This window comes from Lithobates pipiens, unplaced genomic scaffold (genome assembly GCF_037356315.1).
Source record: "Lithobates pipiens isolate NorthernLeopardFrog02 unplaced genomic scaffold, aLitPip1_a1.2 Scaffold_19, whole genome shotgun sequence".
In the NCBI taxonomy this organism is placed as follows: Eukaryota; Metazoa; Chordata; class Amphibia; order Anura; family Ranidae; genus Lithobates; species Lithobates pipiens.
In genome coordinates, this window is record NW_027507764.1 from 384,762,482 (window position 1) to 384,788,818 (window position 26,337).

Here is a 26,337-nt window from a genome sequence, read left to right on the forward strand (position 1 = left end):
GTCGACTTCCTGGCGGGGTCTGCATGTGGGCTGTGCAAAAATGCTGGAGCGCATCCTTAAGTGGAGGTTCACACAAAAAATTAACCTCCGCTTTTCAGAACCCCCCCTTCCCTCCGGTGACACATCTGGCACCTTTCAGGGGGGAGGGGGGTGAAGATACCTGTCTAAGACAGGTGTTTGCACCCACTTCTAGGCAAAGTCTATGCCTCTTCCCGTCCCAGGGCGCTGTCTGCTGGGACACACACGGGTCCCAGAGACAGCACGGACCATTTCGATTGCCCTGCGTGACTCGCGCATTTGCGCAGTAGGGAACCCGGAAGTGAAGCCGCAAGGCTTCATTTCCTGGTTTCCACAATGAAGATGGAGACGGTAGCATTCGAGGACCGAGGGATGGTTCGGCCTTCTGTGCCGACATCGCTGGACCTTGTGACAGGTGAGTGTCCTTATTTTAAAAGTCAGCAGCTGCAGTATTTGTAGCCGCTGCCGCTTTAATGAGAAGAATGTGACTGCTGCTGCTACAGAAGGGAAGTGGATGCTTTGTAATAACAATACAAACAATAGTTCTATGCAACAATCCAGTATAAGCTTACTTGAATAACCACCTTTCATGATGTAAGCTCTGCCTGCTTCCCATCTCTTTCCACCACTTCCTGGATTCCCAGCATGCTTTGCAGCTTCTCTGCTGTTTACTTTCAGTTTCTCAGGACTAAATATCCCATGGTACCTTGCTGCCTACAGGAAGTGATTCCTGTACTGACTCCGCCCCCCTCAGACTCCTCCTCTCAGTAGTATAGGAGGCGGGCTCTGTGAAATGTGTGACACAGCACGGAGCGCATAGTGATTGGGTGGACTGTTCATATTATTATTATTAATGATTGCAATGACTGTGTGATTTTACGTGTACACATTGGCCGTAGACACAGGTTAGCTCAGCCAATGGCGGGAAGTGTTGTTGCTTTATGTAATATCAGGCAGGGCAGTGTGTATAGTAGAGTGAGGAGATAAGTGGCGGGCTGTGAGTGCGGGTCATAGTACAGAGAGCAATGAGCGAGCCGCTCATACAGGAAGAAAGTTGAGCGCGCTGTGTACTGTGTTGTGTACTGTGTGCTGCCAGTGACGGTGCAGAGAAGCTCCGCTCCGGGGAATTTGGCTTCTCTATCTGCTGCCTCGGTTTTTTCCCCTTCCTGAAGCTGAGAGAAAGAAAAGGGTGGGAGGGACAGAGCCGTAGCAAGGCTGTATCAGTTTAGCATTGAGAGACCCGCCTAATTATTTGTTTCCATTGCAGAGTGCTTCCCCGTGCCTGTTCAGCAGAGGCAGTAGTAGGAGGCTGAGAGAGGCCCGGCCTGTGTGAGGGAGAGAGCGCCCTGTCCTGTGTCCGGCCTCCACAGACATGACATCGCTGCTGGCCAGGCTGGCCCCCCTCACCCCGCTTCTCCGGCGCTCCATTGTGGACATGTCCTACTCACACCACTTTGTGGATTTCCATGGCTCTGCTATCCCCACCGCCATGAAAAAGCTGCTGGTCACCCAGCTCAGCCCTGACTTCAGGAAGGCGGTCACTTTAATGCCCAGTGTGCCTGTGCCAATCCCAGGGGATGGAGATCTCCTCGTCAGGAACCGGTAAGAACCTTCCCCCCCCCCTTCTACTGGGTCACCCCTGGGATGACAGGTCACTGTCCACCGTAGATACCCCCACCCCCAATTACCTGCCACACTGTGCAGTCACATGACACGCCCCCCTCCATCACACTTCTTCTGTGGGGGCACTCAGCTACCAACCTTCTCCTCTCATCACTAAACTACAATCATTGCTCAAACACAGGAGCACTCTGACACCAACACTTTTACAACTTTACTCAAACTGTTCTACTACAGCCCTCATCAGCCATACAGTATTACAGTACTACAGCCCTCATCAGCCATTATAGCCCTCATCAGCCATATAGTACTACAGCCCTCATCAGCCATAGTGGCATTACAGTACATCAGCCATAGTAGAACTACAGCCCTCATCGGCCATAGTGGTAACACAGTACTACAGCCCTCATCGGCCACAGTGGTAATACAGTACTACAGCCCTCATCGGCCATGGTAGTAGTATTACAGCCCTCATCATCTACAGAATTACCACAACCCCCATCGTCTACAGTAGAAATACAGCACAGCCCTCATCATCCATAGAATTACTACAGCCTGTGTCATTTATAATAGTGTTGCAGCACTACAGCCCTCATCATCCATAGCATTACTACAATTCCCATAATCCATAGTAGTATTCCAGTACTACAATCCCCACCACCTACAGAATTACTAAAACCCTCATCTATACTATTACAGTACTACAGCCATTTTCTATAGTATAGTATCATCTATAGCTCTACAGCCCTCATACACCACAGGGTTATTACATCCCACATCCATAGCATTACTACAATCCTCATCATTCATAGTAGTATTACAGTACTACAACCCTCATAATCCACAGCATTACTACAGCCCTCTGTATAGTAGTAGAACTACAACCCTCAGCATCCCTAGTAGTATAACAGCATTACAACTCCTCCACAATAGTACTACAGCCCTCATCCACAGAATTATTGCAGCCCTCTTGATCTCCAGCATTACTACAACCCCCATCATTCATAGTAGTAAACCACTACAGCCCTCATCTATAGTAGTATTACAGCCCTCATCCACAGCATTACTCGAGCCCCCATCATCCATAGAAATATTGCAGCCCTCATAATACACCGTATTACTTAGAGACCTCGTCATCCACAGAAGTAACAAAGGCCTCATCGAAAGTAGTACTATAGCCCTCACAATTCACTGAAGCACTAGAACTCTCATCCTGCACACTAACACTACTAGAGCCCTTTATTTACATTAGTAACACAGGCCTCATTATTCAGAGTAATACTATAACCTTCATCTACAGTAGTACTGCAGCCCTTTTCGTCCATAGAAGTCCCTCTGTGTGTACCAGTGTGTGATTGTGTCCCGGTGTCCCCGTACATAACATTGTCCCCATACATTCTTGCACACACAGCCTTGGCTTTCAGCAAACTGAGGTCAGATCATCCGGCAGCTCTGAGCCTCAATCACACTCCCACAGCTACAACAACTACAAGGCAGACTCCGGTTCACTTCCACTCCAGCACATGAAACATTGTTTGGTTTAATCCTTTACAGGCCAGCTTCTTTCTTTTCCCTTCCTGTGATCCCAAAATAAGTTGTACCAGCCGCCATCTGGCGACGGTTAATTTTATTTTACCATCAGTCTTTTCAGCACCCTGCCAGATTCCACAGACGGCATGCCCTGACACTTGTGTAGTGCGTTCTACAACCAAATGACAAGACACTTTTCCTTACCTGGCTTTCAGGGGTAGTAGGGGAGGGGTGTGTTGCAGGTTGGCAGCACAGAAGATGCAAAGCAGCTGGGCTGATCGGCCACACCAGGGTGTCAAGTCCCTCCCTAGATCCGGAGAGTGAGATGTGCTCATCCATTAGGAGTGAGTGATTCCTCTATGGGTGTTTGTTCAGCACGTCACTAACCTTTAGGAAGCACTGAATCAACAGGAAGGGAAATCACTCCTTGCTTCTTGTCTCTAAGTCCTGTTATCTATCCACACCAACTCTATCATCCTGATCATCGCCTCCTTTACCCCAGGGATACGCAACCTACAGGCAGGAAAGCAGAAGTATTCAGGGCACTCAGACTCATCAGTCCTCACTGTCTTATTATAGGCACTACTTTTTTCATGGATTGCTAATAATTATTCAGTATCCTTGTAACTGCAAGCCCTGGGTAGACTAAACGCTCTGTGGGTGTATTATGTTAATTGAATAAAAATCCGTTAACTCTTTGCTCCTCGGGTCTGAACTAAACAAAAACTGACTGGCACAATTCTATACATTACGTCAAGTGCTCTTTAATATGAATGCCTTCATTTAGGACAGACACATTAAAACGTTCTAAAGCCAGAACCTTTTTTTTGATTAGACAGTTAATTATATTTTCTTGTTCCCCCCATGTCAAAAATAAACATGGGCATAGAAGAGTCTAGAAAGGAGGATTATTATACAGTGTATTTAATCCCTTAAATTAATGGATTGGGTGTTAGCAAAAAGTAAGGCCATTCACAGAAAAGCTTATGTTTAACAAATTATTTTACATGGCAGGATATTTTTTGCCTAGACTTTTATATACATGTAATTTTTTTAAACAAAATGGTAGAACTGTTATCATTCGGCCTAGTTTTTGCAAATATTTTTCTGTCCTATCTATCATGCAGCCCCTCCCAATATTCTTTTTTTTTTTTTTTTTTTTTTTTTGCAGCCATTTCTGTTTCTAAGAACTATTAAATACACAAGGCTTCCATATAAACAAAAAAAAAAAAGCACGGTGGGTGTGGTCAGTTTCACTACCACCATTGCCAAATGATTTGGAAGCACCCATGAGTCTCGCCATATTTTGCTATTTTGTCAGCGGGCAGCAGTCATCCACTTGCCATGAGAGTAAATATTACAACTGGACTCAATATAACCCCAAAACTTGCTCCTTTTGGTGAAAAATAACACCACCTTGCCAACCTTGAAATATAAACATGTCTTATTTTTATGTATGTTTCCTTTTTTTTTTTTTTTTCGGTCATGCTCATCATAGGCATTGTAAAGCTATCTGTTTTTATGTGTTCACATTTTTTTTATCAATACTTTATTAATAGCTCTGCCCTTAAAAAATATAGGAACCTGATTTTCTATCATTTCTGACCAAGTTTGAGTTACTGATTGTTTTGCTTTTGAAAAAGAAAGATATGTTCCAGTTTTAAGCTGTATGGATATTTTAAAGATCTTTTACTGTATTTTTGCATTGGAACTATTGAGTGCCATCACTGATTTTAAATTATATATTTTTCCTTGTTTAGCCCTTTTCCTCCTCTTCTCTTTTTTTTTTTTTTTTTTTTTTCTTCTTCCTAAGGAATGGCTATTGATACTACGATAATTTTCTGCTTAATATATGTATCTGACTTTCTTTTATTTTTTTTATATTCTTTAGGATATTTTTATGTTTTCTGAAATAACGCACGCTAAAGTGTTGACATGAACATAGTTCATTTAAAGTACCCCCACCCCCCCTTTTCAATTTTTTTTTATTTAGTTCCCTTTTTCTGGTCGATTTTATCATGGTACCCTCCCATACAGAAACATAATAGATATATAAATATACACACTGCCAATTATAGTTATATATGGCTGCTTTTAGACTGCCCTCATCATAAAATATTTTAGGAATGAAAAGCGACACACCAGAATTAAATTGAAAATTGTTGCATAATTACACTTAACAACTAATTCTCATACATGCATTTTTTTTTTCTTTGCGTTAGCAATTGTATTTAAATATACATATTTATTTTTTATTTTTTTATGTGCGGATTTGTGGTTCCAACCAATTACATTTTTCAGCCATGCCACTTTTTTTTTTTTTTTTCCTTTGTGATCGTGTTTACAGTCGTGCTATGAGTACTTGGAAAATGTTCTCGATAAGCAGAAAAGTTTAACCAGAAACCTTTAAATGTAACAGTCACTAATATTACCAGTTTCCATGTTTCTTAAATCAAATTATTGGTAGAACTCAAGTAAACAGTGCTATAGAAAATGAATAACCGTCCCTGCGTAGGACTTATGCAGAAGTATACAACAAGGAAATAATTTTAAATTATTTGTCTCTTTTTGCAAGTATTCCTCCAATGGTAACAACGTTCACTGTAATACTGCAAGAAATAAAAAAAAAAAAAAATATATATATATATATATATGTGTGTATGTATGTATATGTGTGTATATATATATGTATATATGTATGTATATGTGTGTGTATGTGTATGTATGCACAGCAGATACATTAGGAGCATTTACAGAGTTTGATGTATTTTGCAGCAAAACCTGTGCAGAATGCCCGATCTGATAAAGTAATTTTAACTGCTACAGGATGATGAGCCACAAGAAAGAACAAAGGGTTAATCCTACTAGGAAACACCTGAGGGCAACCAAAGGCAGGTGACCTGTTATATCAGTCAACCGGTGGCTACCTGGAGTTATTCCTGTCTTCTTGCAATAAGCATCATTTTGCCTGTTTTTACACTATTCCTTTGACCCATGAAGGAGAGGAATTTATTGCACACAACTTTCGTATGATGTAGACAGGTCTTGAGTGTATTTTGCCCCAGTACTTTTATTTGTATGTTATATTTTCAGGGCTTTCTCTTTATTTTTTCGGATCCGTACACATATTTGTTTTGATTCAGACCTAGTTTGTTTAAACCTAAAGAAGAAAGTTTCCTTGACAGTTTTTATTTATTTATTTATTTTTTTTTCTGTATTTTCACACAGTTGCTAAAAGTCGTCTCGTGTTTTTTGTGACGGTGCCAGAGCTGGCAAACAAAAGTGCAATGCCACCGATTTTGTTTAAAGAGCCTTCTATTTGCTAATCTACCATTCATTTATGCACTTGTGTTGGCAAAAATAGTTTCTGGCTTAATGTATTTTTTGTGCGTTTTCTTACACTAGCCATATAATATAAAGACTACATAGTTTATCCTTTTTTAAGTGACCACAAAGTGACCCGGACGGTAGAAACAATTGGTAGGGATTCCAGGCTGTGATTTATTGTTATTCCTCAGCAATTAACCCCCTTTACAGTTGGAGGTGCCTGTAGCTTGTTTGCTGACACTTCAAACACTGTGGGGGTTAATCTGCTGTGCCCCTACCTCTTCTCCCTCCACTTTTTTTTCCTCCCCACCTCCTTTTCAAAGATGGGAGTGCTCCCCTCTGGTCATTCAGTCTGAGATGTGGCTGCTGCCTGTGTAGTGATAGTGTGTCCAGTCAAAAGAAGCATTGCAGACGTCCAGGGGTTAATATAGTTTTGCAGCTTCCACTTGTACCCAGAAACATAGTACAAGGACCCTACAGGAGACAGACTATTATGTGTTAACCAATTAAACTTAAAATTCTTTTTCCTTAAGCATTTTTTTTTCCCCCCACCGTCTGTGCAGATGACATTGGCAGTGTGGTGTCTGCTTTCTATGAAACGTTTCCATATTTAATCTCCTATTTTAATTGTTGATGCAAAACCACAATAAAACCCGATTAAACTTTTTACTTTGTAATTAACAGCCCTCTTCAGTAACATTCCTTGGAACGTTAAGATTGCATAATATTCGTTAATTTCTGGTATCTGTTCTATATCAAACCTTTTTTTACTTTAATCATATCCCATTTGTCACTCATTTTCTTGTCTCATTTTTAGTAATTATGGGGTTTATTTACAAAGGGCATAACTTTCATACCAGACTCGAAAACCTTTTGTTCATCTCAGCAATCGAATCAGGTTGGGAGGAAATAAAATCTTTCAAATCTGAATTGATATTTTCAGAAAACTTAGTATTTTGCTGGAGTGAAACTTTTGCAATCATTGCTAATGAAGTCAGAAATAGGAAATTTTAGTTTTATCTTCCTGTTATTCAGGTGCACTTAGTTACTTAGGCCTACTATGAGGAATTTATTGTCTTTGCTGTAGGGGAAAAATTATTTATTTTTATGTTAACAGTTTAAAGGTGTAGCGTATTGTTTCTAGTCCCAAGATATTTTACTAGAAGTTGTCCACTATAATAGCAATTCTCTGTTTTTTAATCTTTGTTCTAAATAGCTGAGTTTCCTATTACTCTTGTGAACTTAATGCTAATACATCACTGATGGGCAGCATTGGAATGCCTGTAAAAGGGGTAGTCTATATATATATATATATATATATATATATGCTTGTGACTATATAATAATCCCCATTTCAGTAATAGTCCTAATAAGCATCACAGGCCTTGCTTTACCTCTTGTCCACTAAATAGCAGCTCAGGATCTGGAATCACTGAATCACTAAATCACTGAAATCTTATATACGTTTAGGGCCTGAAGAAGCATCAAGGTCTCTGTATTTAACAAAGCCTAAGGGAGGTGAGCAGAGTTCATAGATGATTTGTAGCCAGAAACACCAATAAAACAAGCTCTGGTTTCATGCATGTGTATTATCACGTCCTTTGCTTTTGTTGTCCTTGCCCATATGCTGTCTGATCACAGGGCAATTGCCTAGGGCCTCTACTTCACAGGGGCTCCCTAAATCAGAATTTTTGCTGAGTCCACTAAAACCCTTATGTGTAATAGGAATCTTTTGAAGAGTACAGCAAATATATTGCATTTTGATATATGTGTTGAAAGAACATCTTCGAACTTATACCCCATTCACTAGGCATTTGTTAACATCTGGCTATGACTAAACAAAAACAATCAAGGCAGAGTATACAGCTCCTCAGGTTGGAGAAGAGCTTGCTCTGGTGGAGTATACAGTCACTGCATGAAAAGCATATGTATATGCTCAAAGACTATTTACAAATCAGCATTGGGCCTAAATAAAAAAAGCAAGTAGCATAAAAGCGATTAAAAAACATGTACTTTTTACAAACTTTAAATAACAAACATGTTTATACTGATCTTCTCGGGTCCCCTGCTGGTGCTCCTGGCCCCTTCTCTCTGTCCAGTGCCCCCATAGGAAGCTACTTCCCATGGGGGCACTAGTGCGCGCTTGGACCCGAGCCACGCTGCTACGTCCATTGACAGACAGCGGAACTTGGCCCCACTCCCTCTTCACTGGCTTTGCGTGACAGCCAATGGCTCCCAGTGCCCCAGCAAAGCCAGTGAGAACCGCAAGTGAGGGAAGAAAAGGGCTGCAGATGTGCACAGCGCTGGATCCAATGAGGGTTCAGGTAAGTATTAGGAGGGTGAGGGGGGATGCTGATGCATTAACCATTTTTTTTTGCATTAAGGTAAAAAATGTTTAGGCTTTAGAACCTTTTTAGGAGGAAGAAGGGCTATATAATCAAATTGGCTTGGCACTATAATCAGTTTTTTTCTTTTCTTTTTTTTTTTAAAGCACATGAAGCATCCAACAACAGTCAACCTTTAGGCACAAAACCAAGTTTGTACACCAAGTACCGGCAGTTGTGTGCCAGAAACTTGCAGTGAATGCATTAATGTGCATGGGCCTTTTAAAAATTACATCAAAAACCTAGTGCTGTTGAACATGAGGATACACATGAACACTTTCCCCTGCCTCCCACAGTGACAGTCATTTGCTCTGAGTAGTGTCACATATGGGGCCAAGCTCTTTCAAATGGTATACAATGGGCATCACTAAATGGTGGGCCGCATCCAGATCTAGGCACTGTTCTGCCCGGCCCACTGCGAGGCTGCCATTTAGGAGCCGGCTCTCCCTCTCAGCCATCGCCACCACTGATATCCCTAGACGCTGCTATTTGGCATCCGGAGGTGAGACAGCTTTGGATGAGGGCAGCGCTGCAAAGTTAACTTTTTAAGTTAACTTTTCAAGTAATTGGTTGCTAGGTATTCCTAGCAACAAATCGCTCTCACCCCTGACAGCATGGAGATCTGTCTGTTTACATTGACAGATCTCTGTTCTGTCTCTGTGTGGAGCGATCGCGGGTGCCCAGCGGTCATCGGCTCCAGCGTCGCACCGTGGGCCTCCAGTGGCGTGCATGTGCCCCCTTTAGTGGTCAAAAGGTGAACCTATGTACAGTTACATCGGGTCGCCCAGGGGAGCCAACCTGCCACAGTACAATACCCCTGGTATAAAGTATATGTGTGTAGGACTTAGACAGTGGGAGAGTATGGGAAAGGTAAAAACAGGCATTTTATGGTGCTTGAAGTTACTGTATTCGTTAAGAGGAAAACACAAAAGTAATTCTGCTTAAAGCCGCAAACCACCTTCTTTCCTTTTGGCTGTTATTATAGAGTGTGTGTATTTATATCTACTGTCCTCATAGCAGCTTTATGCTTATCTCAGGTGTGACTGTCTATGACCATTAAAGGGTCATTCTACCAAAAAAGAAAAATCTTCATTAATTTGATCACTAGGCTTGTCCTGTGGTAAGATCTAGATCCAGGGCAGCTACAGGAGGGTCACATGTTCCCTGCTGAATTTCATATTCTAGATGATGTTTAAGGAGGATTATGGCAGAAAGAAGAATGTTGTTAATTCCACCCTTCTAGCTTTACCGTATTCGCTTTAGTATAGCCCTTGAAATATTTAGGGGCTTTATTAATTATTAGCCAAATATAGTGAATCTCTACCAAATGTTAAGACATGTTAAAGTGGTTGTAAACCCTTACAGACCACTTTGACCTACAGGTAAGTCTAGATTAAGGCTTACATGTAGGTCCATGAAATATCTCCTAAACCTACACAGTTTAGGACATAAAAAAGACAGGCACCGCTGTCTACGGTGCATGCGCCGTAGACAGCGGTGCGCAGGCACACTGAGCATGTTGCTGCTAACGGTGATATGCCGTTAGTGGCGGCTCCCGTGCGCATGCGCGGAAGTGACATCAATGCTGCTCCGGCCAGTCACAGCGCCGGAGCAGCGATACCCGGAAGAAGATGGATGCTTCATGCTACAGGGGACAGTGGTGGCATCGCTGGCTCCTGTGTCAGGTAAGTGACACATAATGGGCTACTATGCAATGCATAGTAGTCCATTATGCTTTACCTTTGCAGGCAGACAAAGAGGAAGTAAACCCATCAGGGTTTACTTCCTCTTTAAAGTGCTTGTTAACCTGAAATTTTTTTTTATAAATCATATCCTGGTCCCTTAAAGCAGATTACACAGCACAGTGCTTGTGCTGGGTAATCTACCCCCCCCCCCCCCCCCCAAACTGAAAAAAAAAACTCCCTGAATCTGCCACTTCCTGTACGCCCTCTTTGCGCCGAGCGTGATAACCAGGGCTACTGAGCCCTGACCACCGTGGTCAGAGTGCGTCACACCGTCATACGCTGCTGTTCCCTCTGCTCTTCTCTCCCCCTTCCTGCCTTTACAGCTCAGAGACAGGGAGGAGCCGAGCGGCTATGGGATCTCCCTGGCTGACGTCAGAGGGAGATCACGGCTCCTCCTGCAGAAGCCATCCATCGGAGCTGTAAAACAGCCGTAAGTCATGTGACCGGCTCTGCAGACAAGCATTCTAAATACCTATTTAGAGCTGTGTGTTGGGTTTTTTTTTCTGACTTGTATAGTGTGCTATGCCAGGTTCTAATTAGAGGGGATGGCATAGACCTAAACAAATGGGTTCACAAGCAATAATATGAACATCCCTTTTTGTAATTTACCCATAGCTATCTAAAGCAAAAAGTGTTCAGTGGTCTGGAATCCTTTTAAAAATTATATTTTGTGGTTTTATATATTTATGCATGCTACCATTATAACCTTTTCCTGAGCACTTGTAAATACCGGGTTATTGAGGAGTGCCTCTGCACTTAGAAGAAATGGCCAAATATATCAGAACAGGATATACATGTGATGATCTCTTCTATCCTACGTAAACATCGTGCTATTTTGCATATGAAACTTTATTAATACTTTTCATTGTGAAAGTTCTTGATAGAGGATAGTTTTTGAGTGATGAACTGTTTGGATTAACAGCTTGCAATCCTTGACTTTTAAAAAGATGGAATGCTAGAAACGCAGCTAGTGCAATATAGAAATAGTTCCAAGGTCCAGGTGTGCCAGTAGGCAAAGTTAGTTTACTGCTGAGACCAGAGCAAGGTTTAGGGGTTCTGGTCTGTATCTGTTTGGACAGCCAGCTGTAGAGAGCAGAAGCGACTCTGAGAGAGGAGCGGCGCCAGTCTGAGTGCAATATGTCTGTTAAAATTCAACCTTTAATGTTTAATAAAAGGAAGATCAACTCGCATTTTCATGAGATTTGGTGAGGCATAAGTAGCTTGGGCTCCTGTAGTCCAGCTGGGCAGCAGTGGTGGTCAGCAGTTTCCGGTGGTTCCCAAGGCTCCGAGGGCTGAAGACGGTCACACAACAAGCATGCAGTGGTGATAGATGGGAGGCATGGTCAAGCTCTCATTCGGAGCATGTGTACTCCATCAAATGCCTGATGAAGGAGCTTGTGTTAGGAGCATGCACGCTCCTTCATCAGGCATTTGATGGAGTACTCATGCTCCAAATGCAAGCTTGACCACGCCTCCTGTCCTGCACCACTGATGTGCTTGTGTGACTGTCTAGGGCATGGGTCTTCAAACTACAGCCCTCCAGTTGTTCAGGAACTACAATTCCCATCATGCCTAGTCATGTCTGTGAATGTCAGAGCTGCACAATGCCTCATGGGATGTGCAGTTTTGCAACAGCTGGAGGGCCGTAGTTTGAGGATCCCTGGTCTAGGGAGTGGATGTTCTCTTGCTTGGTCATGGAAGCATTAGAAGGGCAGAGGCAAGGGTGTGTGCCAATGCTTTAAAGTAGCAGCCTTTCCACCAGCAGGATTTTGGCGCAGACACAGGAGATTGGTACTAATCACACTTGTATATGACAACCTTACAAAAGTGTTGGTTATGGGAATGTGTCAGCAGGAAGAGTGCCATAATTGGGATAAATAGGGTGACCAAGCCCCAGACAGCTGCAGTTGGTGATAATTTGTGCGACTGCTATAAAAGTTTCCCTTCATTCCTGGTTAATACTAAGGCCGCTTTCACGTTGCAGTAGTGGCTGCAGTGCAATGTACCTGATATTTCCTATAGACTTCTATTATGTCCTGTGTTTTTGGCGCATCTTTTGAAAGTGTAACAAAAGTCCTGCATGCCTGCCTCATCTTTGGTGTGCTTTCAGAAAACATACCAAAAACGTAGGACATAGTAGAAGTCTGTGAAAAACTGAGTGACCTAAGATTGTGGGATTTTGGCATACGATCAACCATTATCTTATCTTGTTTATATAATACAAGTTAGTAAAATTTAAAATTGACGCAAGACCTCTTATTCTTCTATAGACACTTAATTGATGGCTTATATTTAATGCTTTTTCTTTCTTCACTGTTTTTGTTTTAGATACGTTGGCATCAATGCATCAGACATCAACTTTTCATCTGGAAGATATGATCCCTCAGTGAAGCCTCCATTCGATATTGGTTTTGAAGGCATTGGAGAAGTTGTAGCCTTGGGACAGATTGCTAGTAAAAACTTTGCAGTAGGCCAGCCAGTTGCTTATGTCCAAACTGGCTCTTTCGCTGAGTATACAGTTGTGCCAGCTAAAACTGCTATTCCAGTTCCTTCAGTAACACCTGAATTCCTAACTTTTCTCATCAGTGGCACAACAGCTTACATCAGTCTTAAAGAGTTTGGGAATCTGAGCAAAGGAAAGAGAGTTTTGGTGACAGCTGCAGCCGGGGGAACAGGACAATTTGCTGTGCAACTTGCAAAAAACGCAAACTGCTATGTTATTGGGACATGCTCTTCTGAAGAAAAAGCAGGATTCCTAAAATCTATTGGCTGTGATCTCCCGATCAATTATAAGGCAGAAAATGTTGCTTCCGTCATAAAGGAAAGATTTCCAGAGGGAGTAGATGTTGTGTACGAGTCTGTTGGTGGAGAAATGTTTGATTTGTCTGTAAAATGTTTGGCCACCAAAGGTGACCTTATAATAATTGGCTTTATATCAGGCTATAAAACCCCGCTAGGTATTTTGCCTGTTCAAGAAGCAGCCCTACCTGCAGTATTACTAAAAAAATCTGCTAGCATCCATGGCTTTTTCTTGACCCATTATCTGTCGGAGTACAAGGAGGCCATTATGTTTTTGGTGAAATTACACCGAAGTGGGAAACTAGTTTGTGAAGTGGACAATGGAGAACTATCTCCAGAAGGCAAGTTTACTGGCTTGGAGTCTGTTTTCCGTGCTGTAGATTATCTGTACACAGGGAAAAACATTGGGAAAATTGTAGTTGAATTGCCTCACCTTGTCAACAGCAAGCTGTAAAAACAGAACAATGATATAAATCACAAAAGTTAACGGTACTTTCTGCCTGGAAACTCTAAAACATGTTATAGCTATTGGAGAGCATATTAAAACAGTACAAAGGTGTTGGTAAAACGTTTTCATTGCACAAAATAAAAAAAAACACTTATTTAGGCACTTCATTGTTTCAAAATTAACCTTACCAATGCCATAAACGCAAAAAGTTTCCAGTAGAGAGCCTTTCTTTCTATTGATCTGCATAATATAATGTTTATTCATGTTAAATTGTCGCATAAAGAATGTATTTTTTTTATTGAAGGTCTAGATCTATTTTGGATATCAGAAGCAATTTATATAGTTAAAAATGATTTTCATATAACATATACAGTACTAATAATTTAATTATATCTGATGTTTTTGCATTTGATATTTGAAGTATGTACAAAAAATAAAAACAATTAAAGAGAAAACATGCATTCTTGATAATGTTCCTAAAATATATACATTAGATGAAGCTTAGTGGTTCGCATTTTCTACAGTTTTCTGAAAAATTTCAGATTGCTACATATAGCGATCTGTGTGCTTTCCCGTGTTCCTGATTTTCTACCTACTTCTGTACTCAATTCCATGGTCCAAGAAACCTTTAAAAACCACAAACAAACCTTTGTGTTTGTACATTTATAGTTTTTTTTTTTTTTTTTTTTTCCCTTTTGGCAGCGAACGTTGCCACCGAATAAAGGTCTTGCCAAGAGTGTAGCGATCCCTGCAATAAAAGCACGTTAGCTGTTCCAAATAAACTTGTGAGATTTTTACATTTCACATAACATTCTGTGTCCGTTTTTTGCATCAGAAATCATGTGTTTGCCAATTTTACTAGGTGGTAGGTATACCTTTTTATCTGCTAGAATGCTGGAATATTATGTTTTATTCTCTTCTACCCTTTTTTTTTTTTTAATCCTACAACAATTTTTTTTTTTTTTTTTTAATTTAGCTGCTGATATTATGTTAACTTTCTGACCCTGGGATGTATTTACTATAGTTACCAAAGAAATTAAATACTGGTGGTTATCAAATTCTATTTGCTCTCATCTATGATAGGCTATGCTATATTAACAGGTATAATTTTCAAATTTTGTTTGCCCTTTGTGGCAGTAAATGGTTGCAGCTTTCTCCTTTTTTGCTTTCCTTTGAATCACGATCACATGTCTAAATTTGCCTATTTTCCCCGCTGAACAAGCCAAGACCCAGATATTCTTCACATTTAATTGTCCTGCTGGAATGTCGTAATGCCTTTTCAAATTAAGGTAGATCCCCACCAGGATATTTTTTTTAAAGAAAGCCTGGCCAAGTATAACAGCCATGTCATGTACACATATTATAATTACAGTTTCAGAAGAAAGAGGGGGGAGTCCTCCTTCCCCTTTTTTTTTTTTTTTTTTTTTTTTTTTTTTTTCTTCGTTCATAATGACATTTAACGAGTGCATTCTTGATCGCTTTTTTCTTTTTCTCTCCTACATAGAGGAGCAAAACTGTTCTGCCATTGAGTATCTGTTAGTATGTATGTATTATAAGATTTACTCATTTTCAAGGCTTCTGATGTAGGAGCTAGCATGCATACACAACAATACAATTTATATGGTAAATGGAACCAAATAATGACTTTACTGAATGTTATGGCTCGGCTGAAGGGAAATGTCACGCTAAATAGCTGCCAAATTATGGATCATGCCAATGTGTCACAAGTGCACTAAAGACAAATGGCACCTGAGGTTATTGCCACTGTTGACACTCTTGAATTATAAAACGAAGGACTGTCCTCTGGTTAAGAATTGTATCCCCCTATTATTGTAAAGAGGGTTTTTTCAGAATAAATGAACACTTTACAGAATTGACATTCAGCTTTAGTTTTAGTGTGTGTTTGTAAATATTATTATGCCATGTTTTTTTTGTTCTACGTTACTTGAATTTCACTTTCATAGAAAGTGATCTATTTAACAGTCAATATTGATGTGAATTATACTTTAGGAGAAATGCGCTACAAAAACTTAATAATTTTTGTTTTGCATTAGTTTTCCTGTTTTGCAGGTTGTGTTTTTTGTTTTGTTTTTTCCCTTTTATTTTATTGTTATTATTATTATAATAATAATATTTTTGTACACTTCCTATCCTGGGGCAACAAAGCCCATGCTCCTCTCTTCATCCCCGTAGCATAGGGAGGAAGTTTTGTACTCTACAGAGAGATGCTGCTAACTGATGAGAGTGCAGCACAGTCTATAGGAAGCTCTCTGCTCACTAGATTTCTAGCAGGCTCTACAGGTATTTTTTTATTTTATTTTCTTAATATACTTATTGAACAGATATTGTAACAAAATGCTTTTAACTAAACTAATAGACCAAAAGAGAACACATAAGCAATAAGCATAAATACACTTTAATTGCACAGATTTAAAAGGGAAGTCTATACAAAATTATATTTTAGTTATAGGTGGAACTTGATAGATTGGAGAATCACATCTTGTCATTTAAAAAAAAAAAAAAAATTCAATATTATATTTTAAAAATTGCAGACAGGGTGGAAGCCCCCTGCAAAAACATGATTATGCTAGGTTTGTCCCTTAGATGTAAGAAACCAAAATGTGAGCTTTAGATGATCTGACTCTTCAGACACTTGCATTATTTACCGCCACTATGTCCAGTGTAGGTGAAATATACTGTTGTATGTGGTGTACTAAAATTTCAACACTATAATGCCACGTACACACGAGCGGACTTCTCGTCGGACTGAACTCCAAAGGCCTTTTCGACGGAGTTCCGCCGAAACAGACTTGCCTGCACACAATCGCACCAAAGTCCGACCGTCTAGAACGCAATGACGTATGACGGGACTAGAAAAAGAAAGTTCAGTAGCCAATAGCTGCCCTTGCGTAGTTTTTGGTCCGTCAGAATAGCATGTTCTATTTCTAGGTCCATCAGAATTTTGGAAAAAAAAGTCAGATGAAGTCCACACACGAGTGGAATGTCCGACGGAATTGTTCCGTCTGACCTTTTATGCCAGAAACTCGTGTGTACGTGGCATTAGAGATTCTATACCACGGCTGGAATGGCACTATTACAAGAGGACTTACAGTACATTGTTGCGAACAGGCTTATGTTGCATGGTTAATAAATATTGCCACGGATGCTGGCATAAGCATGTACATAAAGCCTGTATAAACCTCTAAGTGTACCAGGAAAATTGGGTTACGCAATCTCATTGTGTATTTTTGTATGTCTTGGTGCCAAAAGCTCAGCATCAAAATGAATGGAGCAAAGAACATGTGTAAATTCCGCTACGCTGTGTTGCAGTGTCCCAAATACATTAATCCCTTCTCCTGCCTGAACCCTTACCATTTAACCACTAAAACCTGGTACAAAATACTATAATTTTTTATTTTATTTTTTAACCCAGCAGGACTGAACAAATAAAAACTGACAGCTCAGGAGGAGCCGCAGTATTAACTATCTTATGTTAGTACAGCGCTCTCCCCTGCTATTGTGTTCTGACGGAGGGCGTGGCCCCCAACGCCAGAGCACTCCAGTCTTATTTTTTGGAGACATATATACTGTAGAGCTTGCTTATGGCAGTATTTACCACTTCAGCCCCGGACCATTTTGCTGGCCAAAGACCAGACCACTTTTTGCGATTCGACACTGCGTCTCTTTAACTGAAAATTGTGCAGTCATGCGACGTGGCTCCCAAACAAAATTGATGTCCTTTTTTTCCCACAAATAGAGCTTTCTGTTGGTGGTATTTGATCACCCCTGCGGTTTTTATTTTTTGCACTCTAAACAAAAATAGAGCGACAATTTTGAAAAAACACATTATTTTTTACTTTTTGTTATAATAAATATCCCCAAAAATGTATAAAAAAAACAACATTTTTTTCCCTCAGTTTAGGCCGATACTGTTTTTGGCAAAAAAAAATCACAATAAATGATTGGTTTGCACAAAAGTTATTGCATTTACAAAACGGGATAGTTTTATGGCATTTTTGTTAATAATTTTTTTTTACTAGTAATGGCGGCGATTTTTATTGTGACTGCAACATTATGGCGGACACATCGGACATTTTTGACACATTTTTGGGACCATTGTCATTTATACAGCAATCACTGATATATAAATGCTGTGATTCCTGTGTAAATGACACTGGCAGTGAAGGGGTTAACCAGTGGGTGGCAGTGTAGGGGTTAAGTGTTCCTAGGGGTGTGTTAGTAACTGTTGGGGGCTGGGCTTTAATTTAGTGAACACTGATCTCTGCTCCAATCTCATGGAGCAGAGTTCAGCATCACTAGTTGCTAGGCAGAACGGGGACATGCTGTTTACAACGGCATCTCTCTGTTCAGCCGCCCTGTGAGACGATCGCGGGTATGCCCGCAGCGATTAAGTCCGCGTGACCCGTGACCAGACTCACGGGGTCCCGACCAGCACGCGGGCGCTTTTGTGTAAAGAGAAAACATTTTTTGGCGGAAAACAAGATTCATGAATTCTGATTTTGAATTCATTTTCCCAGTGCAATTTAGCTTTACCACTTTTCTACCATGGTAGGTTTATAAACTCCAAAATAATGCATTAACATTCAGCAACTCCCAACACTTAACTCTGTTACTTTAACCACTTCCCGACCACCCACTGTGGCAGGGTGGCCACTCTGCAACAGTTCACGTACCTGGTACGTGATTGGACACTTCTGGGTCTGGGCGTGCGTAACCTTCCTTTTACTCTGTGCATCATTGGGGAGATTTTTCCTCACTTTGTTACCAGGGTCACCAGAACTGAAGAGATTTCCTCCCACTTTCTGGCTTGGCTGTTGGACAACCAGGAATTCCCTCAGTTTGGTGTCCTTATTAAAAAAAATTTCTTTAATCATGTTCTGGTGACAGCTCAGAATTTGGGATTTTCACTTTCAGTAAAGGGTCACCATGACAAATAGGGAGACTGAATCACAGAGAGCAGTAAAGACCTGACAGGTGTTCTAATCCCTCTACACTCTATTCAGAACCTCAAAAATGGTTTAAACCTGGAAACATGCACCACCGCTCCTGATCCAAGCTGCTTATAATCTCCATGGGTTTATAGGGTGCCAGCTTAATAAAGCACATCTTTGTTTGCTAATTGAAAATACATGGCGCCTATTCATGTATTTTAACTATTATTATTAATGAATCTCTTCTTTCTAAATGTCCTTTATTGAATGGTCAGTAGTATAGCTGCTTCCATAATGATCATGCCCACAGACCATCTTTTTTTGATGCGTTTCAGCAAAACGGCTTGATCCCAACGACATTTTGATCAAGCTATTTTGGTGAAACGTGTAAAAAAAATGGTGATCATTTTGCAGGAACATCATGAAAGCAGCTATACTACTTCTGGTCTGGTGTGGATTTTTTAGGGGACAGCAAGTTTTTTATTTTTTATTTTTTTTACATCAAGGTAAAAAAGGTAAAATCCATACCAGGCTGACAGTGGGGGAATCTCCCTGCCTTCAGAATACAATGACCAATATTGGTATGCATTTTTGTAGGGACTATATGCATTTCTTTCATCCTTTCTTTAGGATGTGCTAAAAATTGCTGGCAAATAAAATTTGACAGCCTAAAAACAAAAAAAAAAAAACACACAGACCCCCTTAAATGGTCCCCCACAATATATAAAAGCCCCCAAAGGTCCCCTACGATACATAGCATGTGCCCTTTTTTCCTTATTATAAATGCTGGCAAATAAAATCTCCCTCCCTGCATTTTTTTATTTGTAAATGCCAGTGCTTTAATCCACAGATATTTTTAAAATTTTTTTTATATTGGTAGTATTATTGGTATATTGGTCAGTGCTTAGCCCCATACTATTTTTTTTTTTTTTTTTTTTTTTTTTTTACAATCCATTGCCTATTAGTTCAAAAAATGGCCATTTTTAATTTGACATCTTGATATCCTAATGATTTCAAAAGTGTTCAGCATCCATACTTCTTTGAAGTTTGCAGAACCCTGCTCGAACTAAACTCAGGGCAGTTCGGCTTCCCAGAAATTATTTTCTGTAGCATGTGCAGTTAGGCACATGCGATTGTACATCTAATAGGAGCAGTTTGGCAAATGTCCCTTGAACTAAAATCTAGGAACATTGGCTGCTCTAACATCAGAACTTGGGTAATGATGAGCTCATACATGGTTTTTCATTTTTTCATTGTGTTCTGACAAAAGGGAAGTCTTCCCGCAGTTAGAAAACAATAGTAAAGCGAAAGTGATTCCTCATCCACCTCGAATGTGTGGATGGGGTTATCGGATCTTTTTCGTTGACCCTGTGGAACTCTTTTCCATATTTTTTGGAGTTGCCCACAAATTTTCTCTGTGTCCGACCTCGCTCTTTACCAAGATCCAGCAGCTTACTTGTTACATCTTAGCCCTCTCTCTAAAGCCTAGTATACACCACTAGTTTTTTTTTTTTTTCGTTCAGCCCGTGGGGTCGGAGCTGCTGTACTAACAATCAGTTACAATCAGTACAGCAATCTGAGCTGATCGGCTGCTGGTTTTATAGCATGCGCATCTGACAGAAGCTGGCTGAACTGGCTGCCATACACACAGGCCAGATGTTGGCTGGTTTTTATTGAACTGGCCAATGTCGCCCAACATTCGGCCTGTGGTGATATCTGCTGTAAAGCCTAGTACACATTCAGTAGTGAGACACCTCAATGCGGTGAGGGCTTGTATATCAGTGCAGTGCTCCCCTCCTACTGTAGGACATTGGTAAATGATATAATGTGGATGGAAGAACTTACTGCATCAGTAAATAGGCAGGAAGCCCGTTTTAGTAAAACGTTGTGTCAGTGGACCTGGTTTACTGTATCAGAGCGATTTCAGGCACTCCTTGATGAACCTATAGTTGCATAAGCAATAACTTGGTGCCACATCTTTTTTTTTCTCTCTTTTCTGCTCTTTTCTTTCTCTTATTGTTTCTTTTCTTTCTGGTTCCTTTTCTTTTATTTAGGTTATAACTGTCGTGTGTTGCTTGTGGGGATACATTGTAGAGCTCCATTTATTATTGGTACTATATAGAATATCTCAGATTTTTTTCTCCTTTTTAAAAAACACAGAGCCAAGTAGACATAGTAAATCCAAAGATTCTCAAAATACCCTTATGTATTACACATCAAAATAGTTTTACCTCATTAATAATACATATCAAATAGGAAATGTATTGCATTTACCTACTATGTGTTAACCACTGCCATACTGGACCATAGTGATGCCGGCAGGAACACTCTATCCCTCTGGGCGGACATCATATGACCTCCACTGAACGTTATCGCCCCTCTCGTGCACCGATCAGGGATGAGGCCTGTCCCTCAGGACACAGCCCATCCCCAATCAGTGTAAGGAGCCAATAAAAATGTCTCTTTACCACGTGACCGGCTGTGTCCAATCACAGCTGATCACAAGCACTGTCCTCGTGCACAGAGGCCCAACATGCAAGGAGCACCGTCAGGCGTTCAATTACACATATAATTTAATGACGGTGCTCCCTGTATGTTAGACCTCTGTATGTGGCCAGGCTGTGAAAAAGTCTCACACATGTGGTATTGCCATACTTAGCATGTACATAGCAAAAATGACACCCCAAACTACATTCTGCTACTCATCCTATGTGTTAGAAATATCTTATAAATTGACAACTTTGTGTTAAAAATAAAAATGCGTCGTAATTTTTTCCCACAAGATTTTGGAAAATGTGGAAATAAAATAAAATGTTCAACAGACTTATTATGCCTCATAGATTATACATTGGGGTGTTTTCTTTCCAAAATTGGTTAATTTTGTGGATAATTCCATTGTCCTGGTGCTCCAGGGCCTTCAAAAGTGTGCTAGGTCGTTAGGCGTTCTAGGAGCATAAATTACACATATAATTTCCTGATAGATGCCCAACATACTCCCTGCATGTAGGGCCTCTGTATGTGGCCAGGCTGTGAAAAAGTCTCACATATGCGGTATCGCCATTCTCAGGAGGAGTCATAGAATTGGTTTTGGGGTGTAATTGGAAGTATGCATATGCTGTGTGAGAGAAATAACTTATGACAGTTTTGTGTAATAAAAAATAATAATAACAGTTTCTTCATTTTCCCAAGAATTGTGGGGAAAAAATGACAACTTCAAAAACTCGCCAGGCCTCTTTCTAAATACCTTGGACTGTCTAATTTTCAAAAAGGGGTCATTTGGGGGGTATTTGTACTGTCCTGATATTTCAGGGGCCCAAGAATTGAGGCGGATAGTGCATCAGTTGTAATACATTTTCAATGATTTGCACCATAGCTTATAGACTTTCACACAGACTAAATACCCACTAATTTAGGTTATTTTTACCAAAGATTTTTAACAGTATACATTTTGGCCCAAATTTATGAACAAAAATTACTTATTTGCAAAATTTTATAATAGAGTGAAAATTAAAAAAAAAAAAAAAACACCTTTTTTCAGTTTCTTTTTTTCACTTATATCACAAAAAATATAAAAGCCCAGTGGTGATTATATACCACCATAAGAAATGCTCGAGTTGTGTGAAAAAAATGATAACAATTTTGTTTGGGTATAGTGTTGCATGACTAATTGGCATTCAAAGTGCAAGAGCACTGAAAGCTGGTCTGGGCAGGAAGGGGGTATAAGTGCCCTGTATTTAAATGCTTAAGGTATATGAAAATGAATTGTTCTGTATTTTATTCTGTCACTTTAAATAAAAAAAAATTAAAAGAGAGACCCCGTTACCAGAGCTAATAATAACATATAATTTTATTTAAAATGAAAGCTGTAACACTCAGGTAACAAGAGGGGCAAACACAGTCTCAGTGCTTTTTGTTTACAAATGTTACGTTAGCTGGGGAAAGAGCAGCAGAGGGCAGCCAGAAAGCAAAAAAATACAACACACCCAGAAGTGTCAGATTCTTCTGCTAACACCGCAAAAAGGATATTCAACTAAAGCACAATTATATTTTCATCTATAAATATAAAATTTGGTCTGGTGCCAAAATATGTGCACAGTAGAAATCCACAATGCATTTCCTTTTGGGGCCCGCTCTCTTCATCAAATGGACTGCACCACACGTCAACACATGAATAAATGTGCTGCAAAAAATGCTGCAAGACCTATTGGACCGCAGCACATATGAAAATCAATGACTCTAAAACACATACATATAAACATCCGCTGCTGCTAGGGAGTTCCGGCTGTCGGTCCTACTGGACTTGTACTCAACTCCACTAGTAATTCAGACCTGGCCAGGTCCCATTGTTATCAAATACAAACACGGGAAGTTCTCAGAGATATCTCGCACTATTGTTGGCTATTTTATTTTGTCAAAGAGCACGGCATAGAGCCGAAATAAAATAAATACCTTCTTACGTTTTGCACTGTTAGTGCTTAGTCATAAAGCTGATACAGTGTGTAACAATGTGTTGTGCAATGAACCCTTAAAGGACATGTTCACCTTGTGTAACATGTTACAGATGCACCAGCTTCCGCACCCCTCAATCCCCCATTTTGACAGCAAGCAGGGGATATTCTTACCTTTACATAACATTCTAAAAAAAACGCCTGCCTGGCCGCATCATTCATTCAGATTGTGGGGGAAAACTACAAGGCAAGACAGCCTTTGCGGGTGTCAGCCTGTACTAAATGAACTACTAGAGAGCTCAACAGCACCCTGGTAGTTCATTGAGTCTTCATGTATGTGTAGCTCGCTGATTGTACCTCCGATACAGGCAGGCAGTTACACTCTGAGAGCCCTTTCACACTGCGCCGCCTAGGGCGTCAGTGGTAAAGTGGCGCTATTTTTAGCACCACTTTACCATCATTTTAGTGGCGCTATTCGGCCGCTAGTGGAGCAGTTTTACCCCCCCCCCCCCCGGTAGCTGTCGATAAGGGGTTAAATCCGCTCGCAAAATGCTGCGTTTTGCCGGAAGTATCACAGCGCTGCCCCATTGATTTCAATGGGGAGGAGCGGTGAGTTCACCACTCCAAATAAGCTGCTGGCAGGACTTTTTCTGACGCCCTGCCAGCGCACCACTCCAGTGTGAAAGCCCTCGGCCTTTCACACTAGAGTGCATGGTGCAGCTGTCTTAAGCGTTTTTCAGGCGCGACAGCGTTAAAATAGCACCTGCAAAACGCCCTCAATGTGAAAGGGTTTTGACAGTCTGCAGGACCGTGGCATTACACCCACAATCTGCTGATCATGGGTGCAATGCTTTTTCAGGTTTCTAACAAAAAAATAATAAAATTTATATATTTTTTTACTTGCAGAAAATGTGCATTTACTATTATATTTTGTAAAGGTGAACTTATTTTTTATTTACTGTACACTGTAGTATTGAATATTCCCTTAACCGCTCCCTTATCCATGAGTCAGGATACCCGCGATCATCTCACAGAGAGGAAGAACGGGGATATGCTAATGTAAACAAGCATCTTCCCGTTCTGCCTAATGACAGTGTCACTGATCTCTGCTCCCTGTGATCGGGAGCAGAGATCAGTGATGTGTCACACATAGCCATGCCCCCCACAGTTAGAATCACTCCCCAGGACATACTTAACCCCTACACTACCCCTAGTGGTTAACCCCATTCACTGCCAGTGTCATTTACACAGGAATCAGTGCATTTGTATAGCACTGATTGCTGTATAAATGACAATGATCCCAAAAATGTGTCAAAAATGTCTGATGTGTCCACCATAATGTTGCAGTCATGATATAAATCGCTGATCGCCGCCATTACTAGTAAATTTTTTTTATAAAAATGCCATAAAACTATCCCCTATTTTGTAAATACTATAACTTTTGCGCAAACCAATCAATAAATGCTTATTGCGATTTTTTTTTACCAAAGATATGTGGAAGAATACGTATCAGGCTAAACTGAGGGAAAAAATGTTTTTTATATATTTTTGGGGGATATTTATTATAGAAAAATATAAAAAATAATACTTTTTTTCAAAATTGGCGCTTTTTTTGTTTATAGCGCAAAAAATAAAAACCGCAGGGGTGATCAAATACCACCAATAAAAGCTCTATTTGTGGGAAAAAAAAGGAGTTCAATTTTGTTTGGGAACCACGCTGCACGACCGCGCAATTGTCAGTTAAATTGATGCAGTGCAGAATCGCAAAAAGTGCTCTGGTCATTGGCCAGCAAAATGGTCCAGAGTTTAAGTGGTTAAAGAATAAATACTCCTAATGGTGTAACAAGTGAAATTCAATGTGTTCTGTGCAGCACCAAAATGTAAAGCTGAATTCCAGGAATTAGATAAAATCTGTCCTTGCAGTGGGTCCTTCTACTCTGCAAATGTTAAAGGTCCTTATAGTCTAGGGGTGTAGGGATAAGGTGTATTACTTACCCATTCCTCGCACTATAGTGGTGTTTGTTCACTCAGTTCTCGGTCTTACAGCCAGCGGGGACAGATGCAGCATCGGACCAATTCTGCATCCACCTAGGTGAGTACTTTTCTTTTAATGTAACAGAAGACCCTTGTATCAACTCCACCTCCAAATCTAAAAATCCCGTAAAACTCTTTCAACAACTTTTTGCACAAGCACGACTTATTATCTGATCTAAGCACAATCCTATAACAATCGACATTGCTGAACGTCATCACAATACGCCTAGATATTTATGACAACGTTCTTGTAAACGCCCATTGCAGACTGATTCTGAATGAGGATCTGGTTTAATATACGAAGGGTCTTCAAAATGTCTCCACACTTTTTTTTTACTTTATCAAATATAAAAGAGTGCAGAAACTTTTTGAAGAACTGAAGAAATTTGACTTGCATCTTAGAGCAGTCTTTTTAGAAAATGAAAAAGTCACTCACACAAGCAGGAAATAACATTCTGTACACCAACTGCGAAAAAATAGCCTTCAGGTTTCATATTGCATTAACTTTTACAGAAAATTACAGCAGCTGCAGATTGAAAGGAAAAGTAATTTTTAATAACATTAGATTACAATATGTCTAGTGTAGTGTATATATATATATATATATATATATATATATATATATATATACACACACACACACACACACACACACACACACACACACACACACACAAATCTCACAAAAGTGAGTACACCCCTCACATTTTTGTAAATATTTTATTATAACTTTTCATGTGACAACACTGAAGAAATGGCACTTTGCTACAATGTAAAGTAGTGAGTGTACAGCTTATATAACAGTGTAAATTTGCTGCCCCCTCAAAATAACTCAACGCACAACCGTTATTGTCTAAACCGCTGGCAACAAAAGTGAGTACACCCCTAAGTGAAATATCCAAATTGGGCAAAAAGTGTCAATATTTTGTATGGCCACCATTATTTTCCAGTACTGCCTTAACCCTCTTGGGCATGGAGTTCACCAGAGCTTCACAAGTTGCCACTGGAGTCCTCTTCCACTCCTCCATGACG

At 40.3% G+C, this 26,337-nt stretch overlaps 1 protein-coding gene across 3 annotated transcripts; it reads left to right on the top strand.

The window, feature by feature from the left end:
• Window positions 1-793: 793 nt before the first annotated feature.
• On the top strand, window positions 794-14,326 carry PTGR3 (prostaglandin reductase 3). Of its 3 annotated transcripts, none has more exons than XM_077492357.1 (3): window positions 794-923; window positions 1,286-1,620; window positions 12,953-14,326. In XM_077492357.1, the coding sequence occupies exons 2-3, from the start codon at window positions 1,391-1,393 to the stop codon at window positions 13,875-13,877; spliced, it is 1,155 nt and encodes a 384-aa protein (XP_077348483.1). In that variant the 5' UTR covers window positions 794-923; window positions 1,286-1,390; the 3' UTR covers window positions 13,878-14,326. The 3 variants fall into 3 exon arrangements, with proteins under 3 accessions (XP_077348483.1, XP_077348482.1, XP_077348481.1); XM_077492356.1 differs by lacking the exon at window positions 794-923 and adding an exon at window positions 1,001-1,207; XM_077492355.1 differs by lacking the exon at window positions 794-923 and having other exon boundaries at window positions 1,001-1,620.
• The last annotated feature ends 12,011 nt before the right edge of the window (window positions 14,327-26,337 follow it).

Excerpts from the sequence above, each read along its gene's own strand:
- PTGR3 (XM_077492357.1), top strand. The coding sequence starts at position 1,391 with ATGACATCGCTGCTGGCCAGGCTGGCCCCCCTCACCCCGCTTCTCCGG. Across the intron at positions 1,621-12,952 it reads GATCTCCTCGTCAGGAACCG|ATACGTTGGCATCAATGCAT; the intron begins GTAAGAACCTTC and ends TTTTTGTTTTAG.